At 51.9% G+C, this 20426-nt stretch overlaps 1 protein-coding gene across 2 annotated transcripts in view; it reads left to right on the top strand.

Moving 5' to 3' along the window:
* The window catches only part of Bicra (BRD4 interacting chromatin remodeling complex associated protein), a 72011-nt gene that overhangs the window by 45915 nt on the left and 5670 nt on the right, over positions 1-20426 (top strand). Inside the window, exons 2-10 of one of the 2 annotated variants that reach the window (XM_041653635.1) lie at positions 611-711; positions 2955-3000; positions 3108-3150; positions 6208-6273; positions 9314-11260; positions 11601-11777; positions 17725-18354; positions 18506-18686; positions 18917-19026. In XM_041653635.1, coding sequence (XP_041509569.1) covers positions 2960-3000; positions 3108-3150; positions 6208-6273; positions 9314-11260; positions 11601-11777; positions 17725-18354; positions 18506-18686; positions 18917-19026 — 3195 coding nt within the window. In that variant the 5' untranslated portion in view covers positions 611-711; positions 2955-2959. The remainder of the gene's footprint in view (positions 1-610; positions 712-2954; positions 3001-3107; positions 3151-6207; positions 6274-9313; positions 11261-11600; positions 11778-17724; positions 18355-18505; positions 18687-18916; positions 19027-20426) is intronic. The other variant, XM_041653636.1, reaches the window with a different exon arrangement.

Genomic DNA, 20426 nt, shown 5'->3' with positions numbered 1-20426 from the left:
CCTCATTGGGACCTTGGGAGCTCAGTCCAGTGCTTTGTGTAACTTTAAACTTGTGTTTTTCCCTCTTTGCCTCTCCTGCCTCTTTTCCCTGCTCTGTTTTGTTGTTGTTGTTTGTTTGCTTGTTTTTTCCTTTTTTTGATTTTATTTTTGTTTTTCAAGACAGGGTTTCTCTATAGCTTTGGAGTCTGTCCTGGAACCCACTCTGTAGTCCAGGTTGGCGTCAAACTCACAGAGATCTGCCTGCCTCTGCCTCCTGAGTGCTGGGATTAAAGGTGTGCCTGACCCTCTGCTCCCTTTTTAAAACTTGACAGTAGGTCATAATCCTAGTGCTGGAAGCAGAGGTGGGGGATCTTGAGTTCCCAGGTCTACCTGGGCTGTTGGGTAGTCTTTGTGGGAAGGAAGTTACTGATGATGGTTCTTAGCTGTGATTCAGTTTGTAGCAGTGTTTGTTTCCTTCTCTGTAAATATTTGAGATGGAATCTTGCTGTGTAGCCCAGGCTTCCCTACAACTCTCCATCCTCCTGCCTCTTCCTCCCACAACCCGCCTATGTCCCCCGTCTTCTGCTGTTCGTGGCCTTCTTCCCTCACAGCTACTCTTTTCTTCCCACAGCTGGCTCCACAAAGGATACTGTCAAAGTCCCCAGCCCGGGGCCCTGCGTAGACCTGGAGTGGCCACCCCATCCTTCCCTTCATGATTCGTTCATAGCACAGGTAATCAGGGGAGACCCCCAGTTCACTCTTGGAGGAGCAGTTGTTCTGAGTACTTGTGGTACCCACTGGCCTCTGACTTGCAGAGCTTGGTTTAGTGACTTCCTTCAGTTCCTCCTCTCTGGTCTGCATCCCCATGTACAGCTGTAGAAAGGGTATTCCTAAAGCTTCATTTTTTTCTCTATATTCTGTACTGAGACAGGGTCAGCGTAACTTAGTGGTAGAGCCCTGCCTAGAATCCCCCAGTGAGGGGCTAGGGTGTGGCTCAGTGGTAGAGCCCCTGCCTAGAATCCCCAGTGAGGGGCTGGGGTGTGACTCAGTGGTAGAGCCCCTGCAGAGCTCCCATGCGACCCTATAACAACCACAATAATGACAAAGAAAGGAAAGGCCAGGAAGATACTTTATTTAGTAAAGCAGTTCCCTTTGTCCTCAGCTATAAGGTCCTACAACTTGGGGACTGTGGTCCTCTCATTGTGTCCAGTTCATGTTATTGGAACAGAAGGACTGGCAGGCCAGTAGAAAAATGCACTGGAAGGAGGGAAAGATGTGTGGGTGTGTTTGCTCAGATGTGTCTAAGGGTGAATGCATGGGAGTTTAAAAAGATAGTGGGGATGATCAGTGGATGTGTAGTCAGAATAGGATAGCAGATGGATGGGTGTTTGGAAGAATGGGGGGGTGGGGGGGGGCGAAGCTTAGAAAGCCAGATGCAGACTGGAGAGATAGAGAGATCAGTTGGTAAAGTACTTGCAAAGTCCTGAATTTGATTCCTAGAACCCATGTAAAGAACAGGGCATGGAATCCCAGCACTGGGGAAGTGGACACCACCGGATACCTGGGGTTCCCTAGCTGGCCAGCCTATAGCCTAATTGGTGAGCTCCAGGCCAATGAGAGACCCTGTCTCAAAAAGGCGGACAGTGTGGAATGATAACTGAGAGGAGCGCCCTTTGGAGGAATGTTTACAGGGCTAAGGGGATGTTGGGTGCTCTGAGGAAATGGGTGGCTGATTGGAAGGCAGGAATGCTGTGTGGTGGGAAAATGCAGACAGCATCCGTTCCTTTTGGGGTGCAGTGGGTGAAGCAGCCTCTTGCTTCTCCCCCTGGGGGCTGACCATGCTAAACTTTGTCATGGGCTGCGACAGTGCTAGCCAGCGGTGAGCGCCAGATGGCTCAAGACAAACGTTAGCCGTCCGCATCCTCATCATTCAGCTATGGGGGCAGCCCTACACTGCAACCTTCCCGGCCCAGCCTCTTGACACCCCCCCACTCCCTTTCTGCTGCCTCGCTCCCCACCTCCATGTGTCACCCCTGTCACCTACCCTTAGCTAAGACCCACATTGCATAGCTCTTCAGGGCTCACCCAGGACACAGTGTGACGGCCTTCCTGTCACCCCTACCTTGCCTTCCCTTCCTCATTCTATCACCTTGATGCTCAGCACAGACCCCTGCCATCTTCTGGGCCACAGACTGTGTTGAGAAAACAGGATGAGCGGGGTGTAAAGTACATAGGCCCAGGGGCCTATAGGCTGGCCCGCTCAAGCTGAAGTCTGTCTGGTGTGAGCCGCAGTCTTCCTGTGATGGGGGTCTGAGAAGATCCTCAGAGAGCAGTTCGGGTTCTTTTGTTTTTGAGACAGGGTCTCACCCATGCAGGCCTGGCTGGTCTTGGACTCACAGACATCCTCCCGAGTGCTGGGATCAAGGGCGTGTGCCACCTTTACACCCAGCAAGTTTGGGGTTTTGACTCTGAACTGTACTTGACTCTGCGACTCTTGAAGGTTATAAAGTAGAATGGCAGATTTGATCTGCGTCCTGGAGGTTGGAACAGGCGTGTTCCCTGGGGTTCGTGCATGCGCAGCCCACTCACTGGAAAGATGGGGAGTAGCCATTTGGGGGCCTCTAACTCCTTATCACTAAAGTGGGGGTGCCATGGTTTGCTAGATCTATCCGTAGCACTTAGTATAAGGCCTGTGCACCATCAGAGATCTTAGTCTTGACTGATGCCCTGTCAGATGTGGGGGCATGGTGGGTGTGAGGACCAGAGGATAGGGATCCTGCCCCATCCCTGGTCAGAATTTCTGTTTGGGAGGGTGCTGGGAAGTGGTTCTTCTACCCCTCCATCCAGCCCTGTGCACTCTGGGAACAGCTGCTCTGACCCTCCCCTCCAGGTGCCCCCCCTAAAGGGGCAGCTGGGCAGACTGCCTCGATCTAATCATGTCTCCCTCACCCTCTTCCCACACCTGCCCCATCTAGTGGAAATGGATGATGAGGATGGGAGATGCTTACTAGACGTGATTTGGTGAGTAACGGGCTCCCCCCCTCCTCCCACACTCGTCTTCCACCCCTCTCCCCTCCCTCCATTCCTCAGCCTAGCTCCTTAAGGTCTCTTTTCCCTCTCTCTTGCAGTGACCCTCAGGCCCTCAATGACTTCTTGCATGGATCCGAAAAGGTAAGTACCAGAGGCAGGGAAGGGCAATCCCTGGGCATGGGGACTGGAGGATCGGAAGGGAGAGCCAGGTTCCCTAAGACAGTAGACATTCTCTAAGGGATTTTGTCAGTACAAGAAAGAGATCCAGTCCTGTTCTCTTGCCGTGCCGTCTTCCCAGGTAACTGAATAAGTCAGTCACCAAAAAGAAAGAATGCAAACTGTCTCAACACGTATTTTAATATGGAAACAATGCTGTATTGAATATGCTTATTTAATTAACATGTGCTATATTTAAAAAAAAGGCCGGGTATACACCTTTAATCCCAGGACTTCAGAGGCAGAGGCGGGCAGATCTCTAAGTTAGAGGCTAGCCTGGTCTACATAGTAGAGCTCCAGGACAGCCAGGGCTACACAGAGACACCCTGTCTCTAAGTAAATAGATAGGTAAGTAAATAAATAAAAGTAAATAGAAGTTATTCACTATTCACTAGGTTTTCCTTAAAAATATCAGGCATGAAATGACTAGAAAGAGAGCTGGCTCTATGGATAAGATGCCACATGTAAGCATGAGGGCCTGAGTTTGAATCCCTAGTACCCACGTTAGAAACCAGGCATGGCCGTGTGCACTGGTAGCTCCATTTCTTTGGGTAGAGGGGAGAGATGGGATCGCGGGGCCTTGCTGGGGCTTTCTGATCACTAGCTTAGCTCCTGATTCAGCGAGAGGCCCTGTCTGAGGGGAATAGGGCAGAGAGGTGAAGAGCAGGACATCCGGCTGTGTGTGTACAACACACATAGACAGATATTAAAGAAAAACAGCCCTGGATTGAAGGGATGGCTCAGCAGTGAAGAACACTGGCTGCTAGGTAGTGGTGGCCTACACCTTTAATCTCAGAACTCAGGAGGCAGAAGCAGGTGGATCTCTAAGTTCGAGGCCAGCCTGGTTTATAGACCAAGTTCCAGAACAGCCAGGACTACACAGAGAGACTCTGTCTCAATAAAACAAACAGACAAAGCATGCTAGCTGCTCTTCCAAAGAACCGAGATTCAATTCCAAGCACCCACATGGCAGCTCCTCACAATCGTCTGTAACTCCGGTTCTAGGAGTTCCAACACACTCCTCTGGCCTTGAGAGGTACCAAGCATACATGTGATGTACAGATATACATGCAGGCAAAAACCCATACATATAAAATGACTTTTTCTTTTTTTATATATTTATTTATTTATTATGTATACAATATTCTGTCTGTGTGTGTCTGCAGGCCAGAAGAGGGCACCAGACCTCATTACAGATGCTTGTGAGCCACCATGTGGTTGCTGGGAATTGAACTCAGGACCTTTGGAAGAGCAGGCAATGCTCTTAACCACTGAGCCATCTCTCCAGCCCCGACTTTTTCTTTTTTTAAATAAAAGAAAGCAAAGGCCTCCTCTAGCTGGTGTAGTCAGAGGGTCACTCTAAGGAGGCGACGTTACAGGTGTCTACAGTGCTGTAGCGCGAGTGTAGCAAGAGAGGTGGTGAATTCGAGGGAACAGGGTTAGACTAAGGCAGAACTAACTGCAGGATGGCACTGAGTGAATTAGACTTTGGTTAGGTGATTTTTATTTTTATTTGATTTATTGATTGATTAATTGATTTTGAGGCGGGGTCTTTGTGTATAGTCCTGGCTGCCTAGAACTTAATATGTAGGTCAGGCCGGCCTTGAACTCACAGAGATCCACTTGCCTCTGCTTCTCAGTGTTGGGATTAAAGTCGTGCACCACCACACAAAACAGATTTATTTATTCTGAACTTGACAGCAGTTCTTGGGGACTCGGATTTGATTTAAAGATAGGCACTTTAATGTGGCAGTTTGGGGACCTGGGTGGAACTGTGGTTTTTTTCTACAGTGGTATGAGAGATTACCCCCACACGGCTACTTAGTACATATTTGTTAAGCTTTTGCAGATTTGCCACATTAGAAATCTGGGTCAGATCCCCCTGAGATCATAGCAACCTGTATGGAACAGGAGCTACAAGCATCTAGCGGCTTGTCTAAGGTCAGCCGATATACCTATCCTGACTCTCTCCTGTGGCCACTGCCAGAGCTCCTATGTCCCTTTCCCATGGGTGTCTCTCTCACACTGTTCAAATGTCCTCGGGCTCTAGCAGCTGACTTCCTTTGTCACAGGCAGCCCATGATAGAGAGCCAGGAGGAAGCCTTAATACCTTTTATGACCTAATCTCCTGAGTCACACAGACTGGAGCTGCTAAGAGCTGAGGATGTGTCTCAGTGGTAGGGTACTTGCCTGGCTTATATAAGAAGCTCTGAGCTCAGTCCCCAGCACCACATAAAACGAGGCATGGTAAGATGCACCTGTAACTAAAGCCCTGCGCAGGTAGAGACAAGAGATTGGAAGTTCAAGGCCAGTTTTAACCACCAGCAAGTTTGAGGTGGACTATATGAGAATCTGCCTTGAGGAAGGAAGGAGCCACTAATTCTAGTGTGCACTCTGATGAGAGAAACAAATACTCCCTCCTAAAGGAGAGACATTGAAGTGCTGAACCCTCAAGAGTGCAGCGAGATAGTAGCCCAGACGATAGTACATACAATAGAGCGTGGCCAGGCATGGCAGTGCGTGCCGTAAACCCCAGCACTCAGGAGGGCAGATGGAGGCTCATTTCAGCTGCAAAGATGCCCCAGGACTCAGCAAGTCCTGTCCCCCAGAAGGCGGGTGGCTATACAACTATGTGTTGGATACGATGTTAGGGAGAAGGGAGGGGTTTAGTGAAAATCGTGGGGCAGGTGCCATGAGCACGTGGCATTGCCACAGCCCCTGAAGGATGTGCTACCAGGACTGTGAGTTCCACACAGGAGCACAGCTTGGGTGCAAACCAAGAGGGCAAAGTCCCAAGATCAAGGCAGGTGCTTCAGGGGGGGTGGAGTCTTAGAGGCCAGGCTGGGGAAGCACCTCTGGTGATAAGTGTGCGGCTAGCCCCCCCCCCCTTCCTTTTTACCTCAAACCCAAGTTGATTTCTGCTGTAGAGCCTTGTCCTGCCTTGTTCACGTTTGACCTTGGATTGGGGGGATCTCATTGCAGCTGGATAGCGATGACCTCCTGGATGCCCCCGTGGAGGCCCAAAGTGCCTTCTATGAAGGTCCTGGGGTAAGTGGTTGGCCAATGGTGGTCTCCCACACTGCTGGAGCAGGAGGGAGTTGCAGAGGCTGTGCATGCCCTGGTTGTGTTTGCTTGGGGGAGGGGTGTTCAGGAACCAAGCTGCCCCACCACCCTGGCCTTAGAGAGGGGCAGAGGCCAGCTCTGGTATATTTGGTAGATACCATATGACTCTGGGAAAGGTTCCTCCCCTACATAACTCTGAAAGTGAAGATGGGGGTACGGAGCATTGACCCCGTCCTGTGTGCTTGTCTATGCCAGCCCTTAATTGCCTCTGTGTGTGTGCGCTGGAGTTCACATGTTTACACATGAAGCCAGCCTCGCGTACTGTCACTTGGCAAGGCTGGGTGGCCAGCTAGTCCTGAAGTCCCCCTGTCTGTATCTCCCTCCACCATGGGGATTACTGGTGTCTCTGATTTTTTAAAATTATTTTATGATTTTTATGTGTGAACATTTTGCCTGCATGATTGTCTGTACATCGTTTATGCACAGTACGTGTGGAGTCTGGAAGAGGGTGTTGGATCTCCTAGAACTGCGAGTACAGATAACCATAAGCCACCCTGTGGGTACTGGGGATTGAACCCTGGTCCTCTCCCAGAGCAACCAGTGCTCTTAACTGCTCAGCCATCTTTTCATCATCTCCACCGACATTTTTTGTATGGGTTTTGGGGATCGAACTCAAATCATCACTTACGAGGCAAGCCATTTTCAGAGTGAGCCATCTCCCCCAGTGCCTCTTTCCCTTTTCTCCTATGCCACTCTGCTGCTCCTGCCCTCCTCGTGTGTTTCCTGCTCCCTGTCACTGTAACTGTCATTCTTTTAACATGTTACTTTATGAATAATTTTCATTGAGTTTTGTATCAACTGTAATATCATATTCCAAATAACCTTTTATAGTAACGATCAAGCTTAGAAAAACAACGTAGATTCATAGATCCAGTTACAATGGTGACCATTCTGTCTTTATTAAGACGAACCTTCCTTCCTTCCTTCTTTTATTTATTTATGTTTTATTTTTGTTTTTGTTTTGAGATAGGTTCCAAAGCTAAAGAGAAATCCTGTACTGGAACTCGGTCTGTAGACCAGGCTAGCCTTGAACTCACAAAGACCTGCTTGTCTCTGTTTCCTGAGTGCTGAGATTAAAGGCAGGCATGCACCATCACCACCCTGCCCAGACCTTTATTGAAATTTAGGTATTTTGGTTTTCTGAGACAAGGTCTCATGTGGTCCCCAACAGTCAGAAACTCACTGGGTAGCTGAGGATGACCTTCAACTTCTAATCTTTCTGCCTCTACCCTCAGTTGTTGGGATTATGGTCATGCACCACCACACCAAGTCTGTGCTAGGAACCGAACCCAGGTTCATGCTCTCTAGGCAGGTACCCTACCAGCTGAGCCACTTGCCCAGCCCAGCTCTGAATCTTCCATCTAGTCAAAATCTGAGGAGGTGACATAAAACCTCGAACCTGTGTATTATATGGCCCTCTGGACCGTAAGCCTCTGAGCTGTGTTTGCCACTGGTTGAAGTCTCAGTGAGCATGGCACCAGCCTCGCCCCAAACCCGGCAACAGCTCGTGTGCTGTGGTCTGTCTGTCTTCCAACCCCGCTGCCTCATATTGAACTTTGGAGCCAAACGAGTTTTGTCTGTGTCATATATGATGTCACATGCATGCCTTCCTATGGCAACCCTCGAGGGGCAGCTGGGTCATTATGCAGTGTATTACCTGGAACTCCTGGTAAAGTTTGCTCTTATAAAAATTAAAACAAGGACAACAACCAGGTAGGTGTGGTTGTTCTTGCTAAGGTCCCAGCACTCGGGAGATTAGCAGCAGGAGGATCTAGAGTTCAAAGTCATCCATGGGGTCTAGAGAGATGCTCAGTGTTTGAGAGCACTGGCTGCTCTTGCAGAGGAGTGGGGTTTGGTTCCCAACACCCACATGGTGGCTCACAACTGTCTGTAACTCCTGTTCCAGGGAGTTCGACTTTCTTCTGGCCGCTATAGAAGCCAGACACATATGTGTTGTACAAACATATGCATAGGCACACATGTTCATATAGAATAATCTTCAGCTGTAAAGCAAGTTCAAGGCCAGTCTAGGTAATATAATGAGTTCTTATCTAGCCTGGGCAAACAAAGGTCATCCTGGGTTATATAGCAAGTTCCAAGACAGCCAGGGCTACACAGAGAGAACCTGTCTCAATCTCCCCCTCCCAATAAGAGAAAAAAAATCATTAAATACTCTTGGTTTGTAGGGAGTATTGGAACTACAAATAAATATTGTGGGTCTCTGTAGCTATAATTTCATTTATTTCTTTATTTTACTTATTTTGTGTGTACCTGTGTGTGTGCATATGCACGTGTGTGTACATGAATTTACCTCAGCATGTGTGTGGAGGTCAGGGGACACCTCTCAGGAGTTGGTTCTCTCCTGCCACCTTGTGGGATCCAGGGGTTGATCTCAGGTTGTCAAGGCTGCATGCCATTGCCTCTATCCTCAGAGCTGTCTCATCTTCCCAACTGACTATTAAAAAAAAAAAAATGCAAGCAGCTCTCTGTGAGTTCATAGTGAGTTCCAGGTCAGCCAGTGTTACATAATGAGACTCTTATCTTTTTTTAAGAAAGCGTATTTTTTTAATTATTAATATGGTATGTTTGTGTGTATGACCCTTGTTAGTGAGGATACATGGCTGCATGGCTTGCACGTGGAGGTCTAAGGAGAGTTTTAAGGACTCATCTGCCTCTTTCCACGCTGGGATCCGGGGCTGGAACTCGCCTTTGAGAGATGAGTGCTCTTACCCGCTGAGCAGTCTTGCTCCCGTCCATCCCCAGTATTCTTATTACCTTCTGCTGGTAGGTGCAGATGGAGAAACTGGGGTCAGATTAAGCAAGCTGCAGTCAAGCCCACAACCAAGCCAGGATTTGAGCTGCATCCAGCCACTTCCAGATAGAAAATTGCTGAATTGTAGTGGCCTTTGACACCAAGTGTCCCCATGTTGACCTCGGCTCTTGCCTTCTCTTGTCTGCCCTCCAGCTCCACGTGCAGGAAGCTTCCGGCAACCACCTAAACCCAGAGCCCAGCCAGCCTGCTCCCAGCGTGGACCTGGACTTCCTGGAAGATGATATCTTGGGCTCCCCTGCTGCAGGAGGAGGTGGCGGGGGCGGTGGGGGCCCAGAACAGCCCTGTGACATTCTCCAGCAGAGTCTTCAGGAGGCCAACATCACAGAACAGACCCTGGAGGCTGAGGCTGAACTGGACCTGGGCCCCTTCCAGCTGCCCACCCTACAGCCTGCCGACAATGGGACTGGTGCTACAGGGGCTCCAGGAGCCACTGCGGTGACTGCAGGAGCCCAGGCTCTCTTCCAAGGCAGTGCCGATCTGCTGGGCCTGCAAGCTCCACCCACTGTACTGACCCACCAGGCCCTGGTGCCACCCCAGGATGTGGTCAACAAGGCCCTAAGCGTTCAGCCCTTCCTGCAGCCTGTGGGCCTAGGCAACGTGACCCTTCAGCCCATTCCAGGCCTCCAGGGCCTTCCCAATGGAAGCCCTGGGGGTGCCACAGCAGCCACGTTGGGTCTGGCACCTATTCAAGTGGTGGGCCAGCCTGTCATGGCCCTTAACCCACCCACCTCCCAGCTCTTGGCAAAGCAGGTGCCTGTCAGTGGCTACTTGGCCTCGGCAGCCGGGCCCTCAGAGCCAGTGACGCTGGCGTCTGCCGGCGTGTCCCCCCAAGGGGCTGGCCTAGTAATCCAGAAAAATCTCCCAGCTGCAGTGACCACCACTCTCAATGGGAACTCAGTGTTTGCTGGGACAGGTACCGCCACTGCAGCAGCCAGTGGGGCACCCTCCGGACAGCCGCTGGCGGTGGCCTCGGGCCTCGGCACGTCACCGCTGGTACAAGCACCCAATGTAATTTTACACAGAACCCCCACGCCCATCCAGCCCAAGCCTGCGGGGGTACTGCCCCCCAAACTCTACCAGCTGACACCCAAGCCCTTCACCCCCACGGGGGCAACCCTCACCATCCAGGGCGAACCAGGTACCCTGCCACAGCAACCTAAGGCCCCCCAGAACCTGACTTTCATGGCCGCAGGCAAAGCTGGCCAGAATGTGGTGCTGTCCAGCTTCCCCACACCAGCCTTGCAGGCGAATGTATTCAAGCAACCACCAGTCACCACCACGGGGACAGCTCCACCGCAGCCCCCCGGAACCCTCAGCAAGCCCATGAGCGTCCACCTCCTCAATCAAGGCAGCAGTATCGTGATCCCAGCCCAGCACATGCTTTCTGGCCAGAACCACCAGTTCTTGCTGCCAGGCACCTCAGCTGTTCAACTTCCCCAGTCACTCTCTGCCCTGCCTGCCAATGTGGGTGGCCAGATCCTCACGGCCGCAGCACCCCATGCAGGTGGACAGCTCATTGCCAACCCAATCCTCACCAACCAGAACCTGGCAGGCCCACTGAGTCTAGGCCCTGTGCTGGCACCCCACTCTGGGGCACACAGCGCTGCGCACATCCTCTCTGCGGCCCCCATCCAAGTGGGCCAGCCCGCCCTCTTCCAGATGCCCGTGTCTCTGGCCACTGGCAGTCTGCCCACCCAGAGCCAGCCTGCCCCCACTGGCCCCACGGCCACCACTGTCCTCCAGGGTGTCACCTTGCCCCCAAGTGCTGTGGCCATGCTCAACACCCCTGATGGGCTGGTGCAGCCCACCACCCCAGCTGCTACCACTGGGGAGGCCACGCCTGTCCTGGCGGTTCAACCTGCCACCCAGGTGCCCCCTGCTGTCACCACATCACTGCCCCTGGGTCTCCAACAGCCACCGCCACAGCAGCCTCCACAGGCCCCTACTCCACAGGCGGCCACCCAGCCTCAGGCCACCCCTCCTCAGGCCAGCCCAGAGAAGATAGTCCTGGGACAGCCACCCCCTGCAGCCACAACGGCCATACTCACTCAGGATTCCCTCCAGATGTTCCTGCCCCAGGTATGGGGGAGCATTGGGGGGGGTGGCAAATAGCTGAGCTGAGGGGGCTAGTGGGGGCTCTCAGGGTTGTCCGCGAGGTTTGTAGGTTGTCTTGTCTGACAGACAGAGATGGGATTGACAGACCGACTGGGGATGTCAGTAAGGGAGTATGGGTGGATGAAATGATGGACAGGCAGACAGATGGAACACACGGGACAGTGGCCAGAGGTTCTGGGGTCTGCCTGCCCTGCGCCTCTTGTCTACAGTTCCTCATGAGATTGAGTGGGGGTGGCAGGCTCAGATGGGAGCCCATGGCCTCTGCAGGGGGGCCTTCTGATCCTGTGTGGGTGGCCCCTTGCAGGAGAGGAGCCAGCAGCCCCTCTCTACAGAGGGTCCCCACCTCTCGGTGCCTGCCTCGGTCATAGTCAGCGCCCCGCCTCCTGCCCAAGACCCAGCCCTGGCCACACCCGTGACCAAAGGAGCTGGCCTCGGCGCTCAGACCCCCGACAGCCAGGCTTCCCCAGCTCCGGCTCCCCAGGTAGATGCGCCCTGGCAGCCTGGTGTCCTCTGTGCAGCTCCCTGCTCTGCCCTGCCTGCCTCTGTCCTGCTGCCTTGGAAATCACGCTCTCCTTTGTTCTCCACTCTCGTGTTCCCTGAATGTCTCCTGGCCACTGTGCACATCTGAGACCAGGGCCAGCGCAGGGAGAGTCCAGCTTTAGACGGGGACACAAGTCACAGAGAGTTGGGAAGTGACCTCTTCCTGTATTGGGTAACACAGCTCCTTTACATGTCAAAACATACTAAAGTCAGACATGATGACCCTTTCTGTAACCTGTGCTCAGGAGGTGGAGATGGGAGTTTGTGACTAGCCTGGGCTATATGAGACCATGTCTCCTCAGCCTCTCCTAGACAGGGCTCTTGCATTTCCTTTCGGTGTGGCTGTGAGCATAACCACACATGAACACTCTGTCTTCCAGTTTTAGTGTACTGTGCCTAGGTTCACACTTGTACCGATTGTTAAACTTGACCTTGGTGGCTGTATAGTAGACCATTGTGTGGGTACACTATTTCTTTAGCTACTCTTGTCGGTGGGCTTCTAAGTCACTCCTGGCTTTGACTTGTTATGAACAAGGCCACAGACAATGGCTTCAGGTGGGTGGCATTTTGCAGAATGAATTGTTTTGTAATCTGGGTTTAAACTGAGCTTGGTGTGTGCTAGGCAGGCATTCTCCCACTGAGCCACGCCCCCAACCCCTCACTGGGGGTTCTAGGCAGGGGCTCTACCACTGAGACATGCCACTGACCCCTCATTGGTGGGCTCTAGGCAAGCACCTGCTACTGAGATACATCACAAGCTCTTTGAACATTTTGAGAGAGTCTTGCTAAGTTGTCCAGTTTAAGCCTTTCATTTATTGTCCTTCTGCCACAGAGTCTGAAGTCACTGGGCATCCAAGTCTATTCTGCCACACATAACCTAGAATAAATTCTTTAAACTGGGTTTCCTGGGTCTAAAAAATGTGGCTTTATATTGTGATGCTCTCTCAGCTATCGGCTGTGGACTGCCAGTGGTCCAGCTTCGGCAGCAGTGCGGTGTGCACCCCTCTTCCGCCAGTCTCACTAGTACATTCACGGTGAACTAGAGCGCTTTGTACTCATCTTTAAGTTGAATTTATTTTCATTGCCAATGAAATCAGGCAAGTTTTTATATACTTAAGAGGTATTTATTCTATTTTCAACTGGTGGTTCTTGGTCAGCTTCTTGTTGATTTGTGGACACTTTTTACATGCGAGGAAAGTGGGCCTTTGCTCTCCTGTGAATCGTAAGCACACGAGAGATTAAGGCAGGCTGCCCCTTTATTCTAGAGAGGCAGATCTTGAACTTGTTTTAAAAAAAAAAAAAGAAGAGCCAGAGGAAGGGTGGGAATTGGAACAGAAATATATTATCCAGCAAGGGGCTGGATAGCAAAGTCAGTGTGGACTTGGTCTCAAACAGCCATGATTTTATAGACTGTCTGCCATGTAAACCTGAACATGTTTCTTCTGTCTAGATTGAGGACTGGGAGGAAGGCTTAGGTTGAATCAGTGAGCTAGTGTGTCCTCCACACAGAGTACGAATTGCTTGTGTCTGCTGTAGTCAGGACCTCCAGTGGTTGTAGGTGCACTTAGTGGTCAGAGGCGAGGCGTCGGGTTCCCTGGAGCTGAGGGTACAGGCAGTTGTGACCCCCCTGGTGTGGGCGCTGGGAACAGAACCTGGGTCCTCTGGAAGAGCAGCAGGTGCTCTTAACCACTGAGCCAGCACTCCAGCTCTGTCCTTTTATGCTTTTTAAATGCTGACTGCAACCCATGAATGTCCCTAGCAGGCAATGCATGTAGGTGACAAGCCATGGTCTGAGGAAATTGTAGAGTTTTGGGGAGGGGAGAGTCCTGGTATCTTCTATCACCACCTCTGGGGTCTTAGGCAAGTTGCTTGCTTCTCTGTACCTCAGTTTCCTTGCCTCTCAAGTAAGGGTGATAATGACAGCAGCTACTTTACAGAGTGAGGACACTCATGTAAATTCATGAATGCTGTATTCTTACACATTCATATAAGAATGTGTAACCAGGCCCGACCAACACTGAGACCAGGCAGCTGGGTGTGGTGGCCTATGCTTGCAAGAGGCAGGAAGACCCAGAGGTTCAAGGTTATCCTGGGTTTCACAGTGAGTCCCAGGCTGGCCTGCAGGACATGAGACTGATAGGCAAGGCTCAAGCTCGAATCCCAGGACCTATATGGCAGAGGTAGGCAGTTTGAGCCATTCTGATCTACCTAGTGAGTTCCAGGCCAGCCTGGGCTACGTGAGAGTCTCATCTTAAATCAAGAAATAAAGAAGGTGTTGGGCAGGGCGGCAGTCATGTAAAGGCTTGCTGAGGCTGGTGAACCTGCCTGCCAGCTCAACCGTGTGGGCGTCTGAAGGGACAGGCCACAGCAAGCCATGATTGGCTTCCACAGTGGATAAGTAGTGAGAGCCACTGTAGGAAGCTTCTTTTTGGCCTTGTCTGGGAAGTGACATACGATTACTTCTGGGGAATTCGTAATCACAGATACTAATCCTGGCTTGGTATGGGTGGGGTTAAATATAAGGAGGTGGGGTGGCCAGGGCTGTCTTAGAAATTGGTAGTAAATTTTTTTTTATTTTACTTTTTTATTTGTATGGGTATTTTGCCTGCGTATATGTATGTCTGCCACTTGTGTGCCCAGTGCTGACAGAGGCCAGAGGAGGGTGTCAGATTCCTTGGAAATAGAGACCGTTGTGAACTGCCATGTGGGTGCTGGGAATCAAACCCCAGTTCTCTGGAAGTGCGCTCAGTGTTCTTATGCACCAAACCACCTCGCCAGCCACCGTCAGTCTTTCTTGGTGTTTGCGTGTTTTTGTGGTGCAAATGCTGTGTTTTTGTTACTTGGATATTTGAGACTAGGTTGTATGTGTGATCTCTGCCCCACACTCCTGAGATTTTAGTGCAGTATGACAGCCCCGGGAAGAATTGTCTCTTCAACATTGTATCATTCAGGCAGATGTAATGTGCATCTGTACCCAAAGTGTTCTGGAGGTGGGGGCAGGGAGGTTACTGGAAGTTTGGGGCTAGTCTGGCTTATAAAGTGAGACCCGTCTCAAAACCAAGCAAAGCAAACCCCCTTGTTTTGTACTTGTGCTGTGAGCAAAGCTAGCACGTTTGGTGTGCACACAGAACTGCTGCTTGGTTCAGTTCTGTGCTCAATTTATTTTGTGTGCATATATTTATCTTGAGTTTTGAATTTGAGTCTGTAGGCTTGTGGACAGGTGCGGTGTCCACTGAGCCATGTCCCCAGCACTCATAAGCCAGTTTAAACACTTGCTCAGCAAGGCAGTCTTGTTTCACTTAGCTCTCCCACACCCCGTGTGGCCATTCACTGGAAAGGTGTTTAGGGTAGTGAAAACACACTGGCTTTTCTTAGGCACCAGTACAATAATCTGCACTTTCTACACTGGGCTATACTCTGGTTTGCCTATTGTATATATGGCCACAGTGGATATCCCTGTGAGCAAGGACTGGGATTGTCTTTCTTTTAAGGTTTATTTATTTTGAGCCGGGTGGTAGTGGTGCACATTTTTAATCCTAGCACTCAGGAGGCAGAAGCAGGCAGATCTCTGTGAGTTTGAGGACAGCCTGATCTAGAGAGTGAGTTCCAGGATATCCAGGGCTACACAGAGAAACGCTGTCTCGAGAAACCAAAGAAAAGAAAAGAAATTTAAGTGAAACATTTTATTATTTGTGGAAAGATTGAGTAAACCAATCAAAAATAATCCGAAAGGGAGCTGGCAGCCGTCAGTGACTCCAGTCTCAGGGGCTCCAGTGCCCTCTTCTGGCCTCTGTGGGCCAGACATATATGCAGGTAAAACATATATATTCATAAAATAAAAATTAAAAAAAAAAACCTTAAAGGACATCAGCACAGCTCTGCCCTGCCTTGCAGGTAGATACTAAAGCTCCACCCCCATCCCCCTGTCCCTTCCAAATTTTCTGTGCTGCCTGCTCTTGGAGAAGGAACAACTGAGTTAAAGGTTTGTTTTGTTTTGTTTAGCTAAGGATGACCTTGAACTCCTGATCCTCTTGCCTTAGCTGCCTTCCAAGTGCTGGGATCACAGCCCTTCAGCCACTGTGCCAGGTTGAAGTTGTGCTGGGGATCAAACCCAAGTCTTTGTACATAGTGGACAGACACGCTACCAACTGAGGCCATTCCCGACAGAATGAAGCTTTGAAATCACCATATGAGCTGCCTTCTGCAGGATTGTCGGAGGATGGTCCCTTTCACGGTGTGGCAGGTCCAGATCTGTTACTCTGCCCTCTGCCAAGAGCTGGCAGTGCTGTAGGGATGGCGAGGCTGGTTGCTTGATCTAGTTTGTTTTAAGTGTATTTTACTTCTTAGTTGCCAAAAGTTAATCAGAGCTGAGCTTGGAAGGGTTGTTCAAAATGTCCCGAATTTAGGGGCCAGATGCTGGGGGTGTCCCACCAGGCGGTAATGCTGAATGAACTACAGATTGTGTCAATGTAGAGCAGGTTGTTAACATCTGGGTCCTGACCCCTTTGTGGGGGGCGAACAACCCCAGGGGTTGCCTGAGACCATCGAAAACCACAGATTTTAGATTGCAGTTCATAGCTAGCAAAAGGACAGTTATGAAGTAGTAATGACAGTCGTGTCGTGGTTAGGGGTCATCACAACACGAGGAACTGTATTGAAGGGTCGCAGCACTGGGAAGGTTGGGGACTGCTACTACTGGTGTAGTGTGAGGAGCCCCCAGGTTCTCTGGTCTCAGGTCTTTGTGTGTGTGCCCATATGCATGTCACAGATGATGTGTGGAGGCAGAGGTGGTTGTGGGAGATGGTTGTCTCCTACCAGGTGGGCTCTGGGCATCGGACTCAGGTCCTCAGACTTGACACCAGGTCCTGACCTGCTGAGCCATCTTGCCAGCCCAGTGTCTCAGGAGGTAAAGGCTTCGAGAAGGGTGGCAGCTGCACAGGGACCGACACTCAAGCCCCACATCTTGTTGGTGGCAGACTTCCTCTGCAGCTGCCAGCTCTACCCACTTACCCTCGTCGTGAGGCACCCCATTATCCAGTACTATGGCCAGCTCATTGCTCTAGGACAGTGTCAAGGTGCCGGCCATGGCTTGGGTACACAGCTGGCACTCACTGGTTGCTCAGTGCCTACTATGGTCATGACTTGAGGATAGTCCTGAGGGGCAAAACTGGCCAAGACCTGCTTAGGTGGAAGGACAGTCAGTGCACACGAGTGCAGGATGCAGGCTGGATGGTGTGGGTGACTTGCCACTGTCTAGAACTGCCACACATATACAAAAGTGGACATAGGTCAGGGGCACACTGAGAGACAGGCAGCAGAATAGTGCCCAGAACACACCACCCACACACCCATTTCCCATGGTTGGCCACTTCCTATTGCCCTCTTGTCCTTGCTGCTGGGTCATGAAGCCTCCCACACTGGCTGGCAGCCACATACCCCGAGTGTCGTCTGTGTAATGTCATGTGGGCAGCTCCCTGTGCTGTGCTCCTCCTGCCTCCTGCTCGGCAGCTTGTGGTGCTCCTCCCAGTGTTCCCTGCCGCTGCTTCCTCTGCTGCTGCCCACCTGTGCACCCTGCAGGGCTTGCCTTGGTCTGCTGGGTGGGGGGTGCACAGGGGAGATCAGAGGGTTGAGTAGGGTGGGGGCCTGTGGCGACAGAGGGGTGGGTAGGAGAGAATGCACGGGTGGCCGGGTGAAGCGAGGTGCTGAGAAAGGCGAGCGGTGGCAGTGGGGTCCTGCCTCCAGCAGGACTGGAGTAGGCGGAGGATGGAGCCTTTGAGTGGGATGGTGGAGGGCTGGGTGAAGGGGACCTGGGGTTACAGTGTCTTGGGAGAGCGGAAGCCAAGGCTGATCTGAGCCTGTCTCTGCCTCTGTCTCCCTTTTTTGCACAGATCCCTGCAGCTGCTCCACTAAAAGCCCCTGGCCCTGCCTCCTCCCCATCACTACCTCACCAGGCTCCCCTGGGAGACAGTCCCCACATGCCCTCCCCACACCCTGCCAGGCCCCCTTCCCGCCCACCCTCAAGACCCCACTCACGCCCTCCTTCCCAGCCACAGAGCCTGACTTGCCAACCCTTGGAACCTGCCTTGCACCCCTGTCCTCCTCCCCAGGGTTCCTCAGCTAGTATCTTTGTCATCCAGAATCAATTGGGTGCCCCACCACAAGCTGGCACCCCAGGCCCCACGGCCCCAGGCCCATCCCAGCCCCCTCTGCGACCCCCATCCCAGCCCCCTGAGGGTCCACTGCCCTCAACCCCCCACCTCCCTCCTGCCTCTACCCCCTCCACTGTGGCCTCCTCCTCTGAGCCTTCTACCAGGTTGCCAGTCCCCACACCCCCTGACTTCCAGCCCCAGTTCCCACCGGGTCAGGGACCCCATAAGTCCCCCACTCCGCCACCAGCCCTCCACATGGTCCCTGAGCCCACAGCACCCCCTCCACCACCACCTCGGGCCTTCCAGATGGTAACTGCCCCCTTTCCTGCGTTGCCCCAGCCAAAAGCACTTCTGGAAAGATTTCACCAGGTAACCATCAGTAGGGACACCTAACTTCCCCAACTTCCCAAACTGGCCCCCTGTCCTGCCCTGCCCTGCCCTACCTACAATGTGTCCATGTGCATCTGGCTACCCTATTGCCATCCCATGCCCCACCCCTCAGCCACCTGTCCTTCCTCAGGTGCCATCTGGGATTGTCCTCCAGAATAAGGCTGGAGGCACACCCACCACCCCACAGACGTCTACCACCCTGGGGCCCCTCTCCAGTCCTACTGCCTCTCTGCTGGTCAGCGGACAGGCACCACCTGGGGCTCCTGCCGCCTCCAGCCATGCCCCTGCCTCCACATCTATGGCCACCACAGGTAGGGAGAGGAGCCTGCCTAAGCAAAGGGATCAGGTAGAACTGCCGTGTACCAGAACCCAGGGTGTCGCCCTACCCTCCTGGCACCAACAGGTCGAGGAAGGAGGGCAGACTGCCCAGGTATGGGGAATGAGGCATTGGTGGGAGGGCTGTGGGATGGGAAGAATGCTCACATAGAGGAAGGGCCTTCATGCTGGTGACCCCTGGGTCCTCTCCCTTGCTCCCCTCTAGGTCTCCCTCCTTTACTTCCTGCCGAAAACAAAGCTTTTGCCAGCAACCTTCCAACCCTGAGTGTGGCCAAAGCTGCTGTGTCTGGGCCAGGGAAGCCCCCAGCACTGCAGGTAAGGAGCCTCAGAGCAACTAGGGATCAGAGAGTGAGCTAGCAAGAGATGGACATAGGACACAGGGCAAGGGCTGCTTAGGTGGTGAGAAAAGCTAGCTAGGGGCAGGAGTGTATGGACCTCTGTAGGATCAGAGGTGAAGCACCAATACAGCAGTTTAGATGTGGGTGGTTCAGTGGCTGGGGACGTGGCTCAGTGGTAGAGCCTCTGCCTAGAATTCCCCAGTGAGGGGCTGGGAGCCTGGTTCAGTGATAGAGCCCCTGCCTAGAATCTCTCAGTGAGGGGCTGGGGGTGTGGCTTGAGGATGGAGCACTGACTTGCACAAACCTGGATTTTGGTAAAGAAGATGGAGGATATTATTAATCATGGTGAAATTGTAAGGTCAACATAGGAGACCTCCCTGAGCTGGTACAGAGAGGGCACAGGTAGGGGCACCAAGGGCTTGGACCTATTTGCTGATACTCTTTTTCCCATAACCTAGGCCACATCTCCCAAGCAGGTTTCCTTCCTTTCTCCTTGATTTTTTTTCTTTCCTCCCTCTCTGTTTTAGTTGAGGCAGAAACTTACTTTGTAGTCCTGACTGGTCTGAAATTCAGTATGTAAATCAGGCTGGTCTTGACCTCATAGACATCTTCCTACCCTGCTCCTTGGTTTTGAAATGGGGTCTCTATCCAAGACTGGCCATAAACTCACAAACATCCACCTCCGTGGTTTTTGAGATGGGTCTGTTTGCTCTCTGTTGCTATGATAATACAGTAACCAGCCAGGTGGTGGTAGTGCACACCTTTAATTCCAGCACTGAGGAGACACAGGCAGGTGGATCTCTGTGAGTTCAAGGCAAGCCTGGTCTACAAAGTGAGTTTCAGGACAGTCAGAGCTACACAGAGAAACCCTGTCTCCAAAAATCAAAAACCAAAGCAAAAGACTGTAATCAAAAGCAGCTTAGGAGAGGGATGGGTTTATTTGACTTATTCTTTCAGATCACAACCCATCATTGAGGGAAGCCAGGGCAGGAACTGGAGCACAGATCATGGAATGGTCCTTACTGGCTCACTCACTGACTTCATCATTCATGGGTTTATGTTCTTGCTAGGCTAGCTTTCTTCCGACGCTTGGGGTCCCCTGCCTAGGAAATGTTGCCACCCACAGAAGGCTGGGCCCTCTTGTATCAATTAACGAAGATAATTCCCCAAAGATCAGACGTCAGTTGAGGCTTCTCTCGGGTGACTCTAGGCTGTTTCAAGTTACAGCTCAGGCTAACCAGGACACAGGCATATGACAGCACACCTGGCTTTCCCCACCAGGTTTCTCTTGATAGGCAGGGATGCTGTAGCTGGTGCCAGCTCCCTCTACCATCTATGTCCATGGCTAGATGGGGGACATAGACTGAGGAGACCTAG

This window comes from Microtus oregoni, unplaced genomic scaffold (genome assembly GCF_018167655.1).
Source record: "Microtus oregoni isolate MIOR12 unplaced genomic scaffold, Mior012 000006F_ref0000085, whole genome shotgun sequence".
Taxonomy (NCBI): domain Eukaryota; kingdom Metazoa; phylum Chordata; class Mammalia; order Rodentia; family Cricetidae; genus Microtus; species Microtus oregoni.
This window is presented reverse-complemented; position numbering and strand designations above follow the sequence as displayed.